This window comes from Mizuhopecten yessoensis, unplaced genomic scaffold (assembly GCF_002113885.1).
Source record: "Mizuhopecten yessoensis strain PY_sf001 unplaced genomic scaffold, ASM211388v2 scaffold4599, whole genome shotgun sequence".
Classification (NCBI taxonomy): Eukaryota; Metazoa; Mollusca; class Bivalvia; order Pectinida; family Pectinidae; genus Mizuhopecten; species Mizuhopecten yessoensis.
In genome coordinates this window covers 5,101-16,359 of record NW_018405627.1, presented here as the reverse complement: position 1 = coordinate 16,359, position 11,259 = coordinate 5,101, and the positions used below count along the sequence as shown (strand labels likewise).

The window sequence follows — 11,259 nt, the reverse complement described above, 5'->3', positions numbered from 1 at the left end:
CCCAACTCTCTCCAGCCATTCCTCTTCAGGACTCGTAGGAGTCAACATCCATCCGTATCAGCCCTGGTAAGTCTGTCTGTAATGTTCACATTGTCATTGTACGTTTGTAATTTACCGTCTTGTATACTCGCGTCTTTGTATTCAATTCGATGTATGTAAGTTCAGGTCAATGTGTTATCAAATGTATCTATTGTATTCGTTTGTTAATATTACAGGTTTTTCCTACGGGAATAAACAAGATAAAACATCCAAGCCTGTCGTCTTATAATTTGAGGGGCAAGGGGCTACAAATGGCGCCCACGTAAATAAAACCAGGGCCAGCCGTCGAACCTGTGTGTATGGTTTTTCCGGAATTCCCTCCTACCCGCAAAGGTGAAGGTCACACCGGCGACTTCCGGTTCGCTAAGGAACCAGAGTAAGAGAACACTACCTACATGGGGAAATGATGGCGTGGAGGTGTTGATGGACCTGACCTGGGAAAAGGTTCGGCAGGTCAATCCTAAGGGTTTTTAAGGAGGAAAAGAGGACAGTTAAGATGGTGGACACGGGCGTGAACGCCAGTCGACTGACCTGGAGAACTCTTTATCATATGTGATTTCGTCTAAGTGTGAAAATTATGCCGAAACCAGTTTGGACACTGCCAAAAATTTGAATTTATTTATAAAAAAAAAAAAAATTGTTTTGAGCAACTTCAACATTTAGTACGTTATACATGTTTATTGTTTAATATTTATTCGTAATTTTTGTCTTACCAGGGATCATTAATCCTCGTTTCTGCATTCATCATCATCATCGTTGTCATAATCATCACCATCACCAGAATTACCATGAGTAGCAAAACCTTCCCATATCCCGTATCCCTTCCTGAGTGTCTCCCAAGCACATGAATGCAAGGTAAGTTCAAAGCATTTGCACTTTCAGAACCTAGTACACATGTGTTTAGTCATGAATATTTCTAAATGAGTGTAAGTAAGTTAACCAAATATATAGAAAAGCCTGTTACCCCACCCCATTTTCTGAATAAATATCCCATTCTTGTGACCAGTAGTAAAGGCTATTTTTTGAAACGAAATGAGGATATCATCAAAAATTTAGGTTATAATCTGGAATTTCAGTGTAGGGCAGGGGGTACTTTTGGTCAGGCACTGCATTGGCTCCAATGTTTTTTACCTGAGCGAGTGCGCAGACATAAAAATATTGTCTTATATGTTTGGTTGGGAACCTGCGATCTTACCACCAAGGTAGGAAGGTACATTAACCTAGCACATACCTCAGACTTAGAGTGTGAGGGGTATGTCAGGAGCAGTATAGACTCCATTGTTGTTTTTTTACAAAATTTTCCAACTGTCAAACTTACATTCCTGGAGATTCCCCCTTATAGTATAGGGATATGGAACAGATGCAAGGGACATAAAAACCCTGAGCAGTTTATTGAACAGGATGAGATATTGGTTGGTCGGATAGACTTCTTAAACTCCTACATCCGTCGGGTTAACGAGAAAGTAGGGGTCACCTCCTTAAGGTTTCACCTCGATGTATTGAGGTACTCAAGCCGTCGGCGCAATCGTACCGTCGCCTACGATCTATTTAAGGACGGGATCCATCCATCCGAGTTATTAGCTCGGTATTGGATGAAACGCCTGACGGAGAAGATTTTCTCCGATTGTATTTGATCTATCTATTTCAAGTAAAAAAAAAAAGAGAAATCCAGTTCGATCAAACATGGCTGAAAAAAATGCTCTAACTTCAGAGGATGGAGAATCCCAGTATAAATTACCCCCTCCTTTGAAGGATACAGAGGCGATAAGCAATTTAGGGATTGATCCTAAGGACCTAAAAAAAGAGGACGGGGAAGTCAAAGGTATGAGTGAGGAAGAGCTGATCAAATCTCTAAAAGCTATGGGGAACTATATTATTATCCCTAAGCAACGGGATGGCTCTCGTACTTCCCCCGCTGTTGCTCCTAAACCTAGGGTGAGTATACTCTCACCAGTGGAGGAGGACGCCTATACTAGGCCGAGAACTAGCTCAATCGCGGCAGGCGATCATAGTTTCTCGGAGGCCAGTTTTTACTCAAGGCCTCAACAAACCCCTAAACCACCTCTGTTTTCAGGTGAGAACCCTCCTTTGAAAGGGGATGTCCTGTACTCTGATTGGAGGTATGAGATTCGTTGTCTCATGTCAGACCAGGAATTATCCCAGAGTACGGTGGTTCAGGCAATACGCCGCTCATTGCGGGGTGTTGCCAGAAGGACATTGGTTCATTTGGGAGAGAAGGCCACTCCACAGGAGATTTTAACCAAGCTAGACGCTCTATTTGGAGATATAGCTACACATGGCATGATTATGCAAGAATTTTTTAACTCCAAACAAAAACCTGATGAGCCAGCTACCAATTTTGGTTGTAGATTAGAGCAAGTATTGCAAATCGCGATTGAGAATGGGTCATTACCAAAATCCGCCAAAAATGATCTTCTTAGGCATAAGTTTTGGACATCACTACACTCTGATAAATTAAAGAGTCAAACTCGTCACAAGTATGATACCCTGACTGATTACGATTCACTCTTACGAGAGATCAGGACAGTGGAGAGCGAGTTGGAATTGGCCAACAACACTACTCAAAAGAAAAAAGGTCAGCACCAAGCAGTTTCAGTCGAGGTTGATCAACTGAGCGTAGGTGACATCTCGAAAGACTTTGACAAAAAGTTGAAACTATTGGAGGAGAAGGTTGTCTCTCAGATTGACTCTAAGTTTGACAAAATACTTGAAAAACTAAACAGTCAAAAGTCATACCACAAAGGTCAAGGTCAAAGTCAGAGTAAGGGTCAAGGTCAGAGTAAAGGTCAAGGTCGTGGGCAAGGAAACTCTAAGTATCAAGGCCATGGATCTAAAAAAAATCAGAAAAGCCCAAAAGAATAACCGTCTCTGCTGTAGGCCAACCAGAGGCTGGTGAACAATCAAATGGCCAAGCGGATGTGTTGGATAGGCTATTAGGTGTTTCGAACGAAGGAATAGTCTACATTCAAGGTCAAAAAGTCAAAGGTCTTATAGACAGTGGGTCACAGGTATCCACTATAGCAGAGTCATTCTATGACAGGTTAGAAGATAAACCAGAGATGAATGATCTGAGTTTATTAGGTCTGGATATCACTGTGGCAAATGGGTCTGCTCTGAATTATTTAGGATTTATAGAGTGTGATGTCCAAATACCTTTTATGCGAGAAACAAACTTTAGTATATTGGCGATAGTTGTGCCGGATACGGATTACAACAAAAAGTGCCCTGTTTTGTTGGGTACAAATGTGATTAGGCTTGTAAAAGACTCATCAGAGGAGTTAGAAATGCCAGCCATGTGGAAAACCGCTGTAGATAGCATAACATGCACGTACGGTGTGCGGTCCATTAACCGTAAACCCTTCAAGGTTGCTCCGTACGAGTCTGCAGTAGTTAACGGTATGGTCAGAGGATTAGATCCCGAAATCGACAACATAGTAACAGAAAACAACTTCGACTATTCCAACCTAAAGTATACAGTTTGCCCACGGGTTCTCAAACTTAAAAATCATGTGTCAAGCGTGAAGATCCCGGTTAAAATCTGTAATATTACGGCTAAGCCTATCATTATATCACCGAGATCATTGCTTTGCTCAGTAAATCAGGTACAGGTCGTTGACAACTTGGCTTCAAACCTGCCAGCTACTGAGGCAACAAAATCAATTCCTGAAGAGCTTGGGATACAGATAAATACTGAGAACCTTAGTGATGAGCAACTACTTAGGGTGCGTCAGGTGCTAGGGAATTGGAAACATGCGTTTTCCACCAGCGCTTTTGATATAGGATGCACGGACCTCGTGAAGCACACAATTGAGCTTTTAGAAGACCGGCCTTTTAAACAGCCGTATCGTAAGGTACCACCCGGTATATACGAAGAGGTCCGTCAGCACGTAAAGGAAATGTTAGAAGCGGGTGTGATAAGGGAATCAAACAGTCCTTTTTCATCGAACGTTGTGCTGGTTCGAAAAAAAGACGGTTCATTACGATTCTGCATAGATTATCGCATGCTTAATAAGCGAACCCGTAAAGATGCGTATATGTTGCCACGTTTCGATGACACAGTAGACACATTGATTGGGTCAAAATACTTTTCTAAGTTGGACCTTCGATCAGGATACTGGCAGATCGAGATGGACGAAGCAGACAAAGAAAAAACAGCCTTTTCTGTTGGTAACCTGGGTTTCTGGGAGACTAACAGAATGGGGTTTGGTCTTTGTAATGCTGGTGCTACTTTTCAGAGAATGATGGAAAAGTGTATGGGTGACATGCATCTGAGAGAATGTCTCATTTTCCTTGATGATATCCTTATCTTCTCTCGTACTTTTGACGAGCACTTGACTAGGTTGGAATCGGTTTTTGCCAGACTAAGCCAACATGGCCTGAAATTAAAACCTTCCAAATGTGAGCTTTTTAAGAAATCTGTGACATATTTGGGGCATGTCGTGTCTGAAGACGGTATAGCTACGGACCCTGAAAAGGTGTCTGCCGTTAAAGATTGGCCACGACCACAGAATGTAAAGGAGCTTCGTCAGTTTCTAGGATTCAGTGGGTACTACAGGCGTTTTATCAAAGATTACGCTGCAATAGCACAACCCCTGAATCAACTCTTGCAAGGTCATGATCTGCATAAGAAATCTAAGGTCAAACCGAAGGTTAAATCTAAGAAAAAACCTAAGGCAAAGGCTGAATGGGTCTGGGAAGAGTCCCAGCAGGTCGCCTTTCAGACCTTGAAGGAGAGACTGATGAATCCCCCAGTTCTGGCATATGCTGATTTCACTAAGCCATTCATCCTCCATACTGATGCCAGCGGCCTAGGACTAGGCGCTGTGCTTTATCAGAAACATGAAGATGGCGAGAAAGTGATTGCATATGCTAGTCGTGGGCTACGACCAAGTGAGCGGAATTATCCGGCACATAAGATGGAATTCCTTGCACTTAAGTGGGCAGTTACGGACAAACTTCATGACTACCTCTATGGTAATTCATTTGAAGTGGTGACCGACAACAATCCTCTTACTTATGTGCTTGGAAAAGCCAAGCTGGATGCCACCGGCCACAGGTGGGTTGCTGCTCTTGCAAATTATGATTTCACCTTGTCGTATCGTGCTGGGAAAAATAACGCTGACGCGGACGGTCTCTCACGCATATCCCAGGTTAGTACTGACGTTGTCAAGGCTATATGCCAATCAGCAGTCATTGTCGCCCCACTAGCGGAAAGTGTGTCTGACGATTCTGTGCCTTATCTGGCCAGTGAGAGTGCAGAGTCAACGGATAAACTTGCGACTATTGACTGGGTGAAACAGCAGCGTCAGGACTCGGATATTGCGCGGGTTTCACACCTGAAGAGAACCGGTTTTAATCCCAGGGGGAAACGGCTCAAGGATGAAACTCGATATGTCCAGAAAATGCTTAGAACTTGGAATACCTTGAGTTTACACGACGGTGTCCTGTTAAGAACCGCTTCTCTTGACGGTCAGAAAATCAAACAGCTTGTCCTTCCAAAGCAGTACCATTCCCTCGCCCTGAGGGGTATCCACGATGATGTTGGTCACCAGGGAAAGGAGAAAACACTTTGGTTGGCTAGGCAGCGTTTCTACTGGCCAGGTATGGAGAAAGATGTAAACGAAAAGGTTGAGACCTGCGGTCGCTGCATAAGAAGGAAATCTCCTATCAAACCTACCGCTGGTTTAGTACCCATACAGACGACTAGACCGATGGAGTTGGTGTGTATCGACTTTCTCGGTCTAGAAAGGTCGTCTGACGGATTTGAAAACATTCTAGTGATAACCGATCACTTTACCAGGTATGCCCAAGCTGTGCCTTGTAAGAGTCAAAAGGCGTACACTACAGCCAAAGCTCTCTATGAGAAATTTATAGTGTATTACAGTTTTCCTGAAAGGCTACATAGTGATCAGGGCCGTAACTTTGAGAGTGGTGTCATTAAACAACTCTGTAAGGTGGCCGGGGTTAGGAAATCTAGAACCACTCCATATCATCCGATGGGAAACGGGTCAGCGGAAAGGTTCAATAAAACACTCATTGGTATGCTAGCCACACTTGATGAGTCCAAGAAAAAGGATTGGAGATCTTATGTCGCACCAATGGTCCAGGCCTATAATGCAACCAGGAGTGATGCCACGGGGTACTCTCCCCATTTCCTCATGTTTGGATGGCACCCCCGGTTGTCAGTGGACGCGTTCTTGGGTACTGACCCTGGACAGCAGGGTACAGTAGATCCCTCCTCCTATGTCAGCAAACTTAAGACTAGGATGGAGGTGGCGTATAAGGCAGCTCGAAATGAAGCTAAGAAGAAATCCGAACAGAACAAAACCCGGTATGACCGGAAGGTTCGGGATTCAAAGCTTGAGGTTGGAGACCGTATCCTTGTAAGAAAGGTAGGGCTCAAGGGTAAAAACAAGTTGGCCGATAGGTGGGAACAGGAACCCTGTGTGGTGATTAACATCCCCAACAGTGATATTCCTGTGTATGAAGTTGCACATGATGGTGCAAGGGGACGAAAACGTACCCTGCATAGAAACATGTTGCTTCCTTTCAACTCCATTCCGGTGGAGGTTCCCCCTACAGCGTCTGACCGCAAGGACAGACGTGAGAAACGGACAGTTTGTGTCGCTCAGACAGACTCTGAAACCTCATCTTCATCTTCAGACTCCAGCATGGAGACTAAGTTATCACCCCCTTATAACCCGAGGCGTTCCACGCGACGCAGGACGAAAAGAATAACCCCTGCACATGAGACACCGTTAACTCGATACGAACCAAATACCATTATCACTGAGAGTGAGCTGGGTCAAAGTTCTGACTTAGTTGAGTTACTGGAGTCTACAGGTGACTCCAGTGTGCATGAGCCTGAGTCAGGGCTTCATAATTCTATGCGAGAGCGGGAGTCTGTGCCAAGCCTTGATTTGAGCTCACCTAGCTCTCATCAGACGGATCCAGGTGGTCCTGAGGTTCAAGAACCTAGACGTACAGGACGTGTACGTAAACCACCTGATCTGTATGGGCATTGGGTTTTTCTCCTGCAAAGTCATTCAAAAGTCTGATGTAAACCTGTCAACAAGAAGTTGTATCAACACCGAACACTAGTTTTTTAAAATCCATGTCATTGTTTTTAACATATGTCGAGGTGATTCCTTGAGGTATTTTAAAGTATTTTTAACGTGATCTGTGATGGTCTATAGCCTTGATGGTATGGATAGGCCAAACCTCAGGGACGACCTAAACAGGTGACTAGCAATTTCATTACAAGTATAGTTATTAATATAATGTTTTATACATATCATCCAGTATTGTTTTACCATCATATCATCAATGTGTTTGGATCAACGTGCTGGATTGGTATGGATTGGCCAAACCATTCAGTTCGTTGATCAGAAAACCCATTGCTTGCAGAAGCATGTATCATCATTATCTACATTGAATGGATCGGGTGTCGAGGATGTCTATTTGGACCAACCCTTATGCAGCGTTATGTGACAATGTGCAAATAGTTGTCAAGATCCTGCAGGTGTCCTATATATAGTTATAGTGAATTTGTATTCACTGGTGTGGATAGATCACCTGTAAAGGTGACCTACATTATACAAGATAATATATGCATATAAGCATATTCTTTACCATAATTGCGGAAGATCTTTGTTAATAAATCTACTCGTTTTTTGGTACATTCTATATCTGTATAGTCCATACATCATAATTCTGGTCGTGTTATTACTGTTTAATGAAACCTTGTGGGTAGCGAGGCAACAGGTTTTATGACAGTGATAATGTGTTATTGTTACTAGTGCAATAAGTTTTCATATAATCAATAACCTATGTAATAAATGTTAATATGATTTTATGTAGCGCCAGGAGGCTTTCATCAAACCGGGGGAGTGTGTAACCCATGTAACCCTGTACCCCATGTGTACTAGGTTCACTGCACTAACACATCATCTATCACGTGCATAACATTGTCATTCTTACATAAGTAAATACATGTCAGTATGTACGTGCGTGCGTATGATTGGTTGAATGGGGTGAGGAGTATAAACGGAATGCACGGGCAGACCGGAGTCCTGTCACGTCCCAACCCAACTCTCTCCAGCCATTCCTCTTCAGGACTCGTAGGAGTCAACATCCATCCGTATCAGCCCTGGTAAGTCTGTCTGTAATGTTCACATTGTCATTGTACGTTTGTAATTTACCGTCTTGTATACTCGCGTCTTTGTATTCAATTCGATGTATGTAAGTTCAGGTCAATGTGTTATCAAATGTATCTATTGTATTCGTTTGTTAATATTACAGGTTTTTCCTACGGGAATAAACAAGATAAAACATCCAAGCCTGTCGTCTTATAATTTGAGGGGCAAGGGGCTACATCTAGTCTGACCAAATGATTGATTAGTTACGTCATATGGTGCTATGCCAGTGTTTAAACAATTTTCAGCACATCTGTTAAGTTCATAGAGTGTTTGTTTGCTGCTGGTTTGTCATAGCTAGTAATTCCCGACAACCACCACCGCCGATAGTCAAATATTTCTCACTGGCAATCTCAGGGTTTATGACAGTTCAAATACGTCGGTTCTTTCGTCTGTCTGTCTGATTACTCGTTTAGTTAATGATAGTTTTAATGATTTAATTTGTAGATTGATTCAAAGCTGTAATAATTGAACGATGTGTTCATCATTATTGAATTAATCGTTCAATCGGCAATTAATGTAATTGATTTATTTAACTTTTCATTCGCTATTTCATAATTTCATGTATTTATCAATTAATTTAAACGCCTGTTAATGAAAGCGCGATTGTTTGCATGTTGTGATACACTTGTAATCTGTACTCTATATACACTGACACACGTTCCCAGTATGTAATGCTGACCGATTTATTACGCAAACTGTCAGTTCGTGGTATCACGCCACGCACAAAATAGATAAAGCTGGGTCATCAAAACCCTTACACCGTGTTTTGTTTAACATAGCGACCGTCGACATCACAATATCTCGATGACATCAACAGCGGAATTTACCGGGAAATACTGCTCTGTGGACAACATGCATAGACTGGTTCTCGGGTGGTATTTAAAAACTGCACACCGTATCAAATGTTAAGTGAACCACGAATACTTTTTAGGTCACCTGTGAGTAAGTCTCAAGTGACCTTTTCAAATCGCCTTTTGTCCGTCGTCGTTTGTAGTGTGTCGTTCGTCGTCCATCGTCCATCGTGCGTCTGTAAACTATTTACAATTTCAACATCTCCCCTCCAAAACCCCTGAACCAATATCAATGAAATTTTGTAGAAACCATCCTTTGCCAAAGGTCAACCAAAAGTGTGAATTATAAGGTCCTCAACCCCCAAGGGCGCGGCAAGAAAGCGTAAAATTGACTAAAAATTAAAAACTTCTTTTCAAGACCCAGATATGGTAGAATCAAAATGTGTTATGGTTTATATTGGCAAATGGTACTTTGGATATAACATGTTGATAACTTGATTTGAATTATAACCCTGAGTTGCCATTTTATATTTTGAGGCAGCCCTACCCCCAAGTACTGTAGGACGGGGCCCAAATGAGGCAGTGTGCTAAAATCTTCATTTTCCTTGTTTAGAATCAGAGGTGCTAGTTTCAAATCAGTCATAAATATGTATGCTAGATATTGAATAAGGCGGTTTTGTTGTTTTTTTGTCACTTTGAATAATATTTCTGTTCATGTTTTAAAAACCAAAAGCATCTCTCTGTATAAATAAATCAGATATCAGGTGACCGTTAAGGTCCATGTGCCCCTTGTTATGGTATAAACGCATGATCTGATTGCATGAAATATAAGCATTGATTGCATTCTTTTCCAGCTATCCAGAATTATTGTCCATGCTCTGCTACTATTCACGTGACGGCAATGCAATGATGACGTGACGCCATACTATTGTTATGACTTAGATCGCGTCATTCTGCACGAGACTATCTCCCCTAGGGGTGACAAGCTGGTATATTCCGATTTAAAAGGGAAACAAAACCACAAGGTAGGGGTAACGTGATGTAAGCCTCCATAACGCACAGCTAAGGAGGAGGACAGCGAGTAGGATATCAGCCTTATCAGCTTTACATGTAGTTCCTGTTTTGTTAATGACAACAGGTATTTTCGTAATTATGTTTTTTTCATGAAGTTGGAGCAGGTCGGCTGCAAGCTATCACACCGACAGAGTAGGCTAGAGGACCTTAATTGATGAGTATGCCATCAATGCTAATTTGTACACAGTCGCATTGGCACCACGATATGAGGCAATTGATGTGACAGTAACAAGAGGCCAATGACCCGTAGTTCTCCAACTGAAGTTTTTGGAAATGCTGAATCATATTGGCAGGTCCCGGAAACAAGGGACCTTGCATCAATTCTGTTAGACAGTTTATAAATGACTTGTGTTTTTGCAAATCTAGAAATGTGTCAACTGTTAAAAATCATAGCATACATCCCTCTCCTTTCCTGTTATTAGTCTACTTTGTAAATATTTGTTCTTGTAATTTTTAATACACATCGTTTCTTTTAAACTCACACCTTCGTATCCATATTTATACAACTACATAGTTGCTTACAGCTGATCATTTATCTACTACTGTTACATGAGTTAATCGTTTTTAAGTTAATAGTTTTCACTTCAATATTTTGTTTTTCTTATCAACTTCAGCAGCATCGGGGAAGGTTCCCATATGGAATTGGAGTACCGAAGTGGATATATATGTATATAGGCTTGCGTTAACTCCCGATAGGATTTTCCCCAGCAGCCTCAAGCTGTCTAATACGTATATCAGGCCCATACAATAGATTCGACTGATAAAAATATTCGAACTACTCAGTAGTGAGGGCGGACGTAAAACCACTCAATCATTCAATATATCTCCCACACAATTGGCCCAAATCTACTTCAATGCACTATCCATGAATCCATACAAATCAGTAGCAAACCCTCAATGATTATATAACCAACTTTAACACAGAAACTAAATGTATAAATGCATGCTTTCCCACCAGATAACGTAGACTCACAAAAGACGTGTATATATATGCATTGTACACCTCTATGGACGTGTACACATCAATGCAGTGGGTGCTACGAGCTATGAAACATATGCTGTGAATTGGCGTGTGCGCTATTTTTAGCATGTCGACATTCACATTTTAATTACAAGAGAAATAATTAACTTTGAGC

General features: G+C 41.9%; 1 protein-coding gene across 1 annotated transcript; it reads left to right on the top strand.

Annotated features, from left to right (window-relative positions):
- The first annotated feature begins 1,722 nt into the window (after positions 1–1,722).
- On the top strand, positions 1,723–2,997 carry LOC110449361. The gene is made up of 2 exons (XM_021496179.1): positions 1,723–2,730; positions 2,938–2,997. Exons 1-2 carry the CDS (start codon positions 1,723–1,725, stop codon positions 2,995–2,997), a joined length of 1,068 nt encoding a protein of 355 aa, XP_021351854.1.
- Positions 2,998–11,259: the final 8,262 nt, after the last annotated feature.

Bases quoted from the DNA above. Each gene is read 5' to 3' on its own strand.
- LOC110449361 (XM_021496179.1), top strand. From the start codon at position 1,723: ATGGCTGAAAAAAATGCTCTAACTTCAGAGGATGGAGAATCCCAGTAT. The intron at 2,731-2,937 runs GTTGTCTCTCAG...TCTCTGCTGTAG, and splicing joins TGAAACTATTGGAGGAGAAG to GCCAACCAGAGGCTGGTGAA.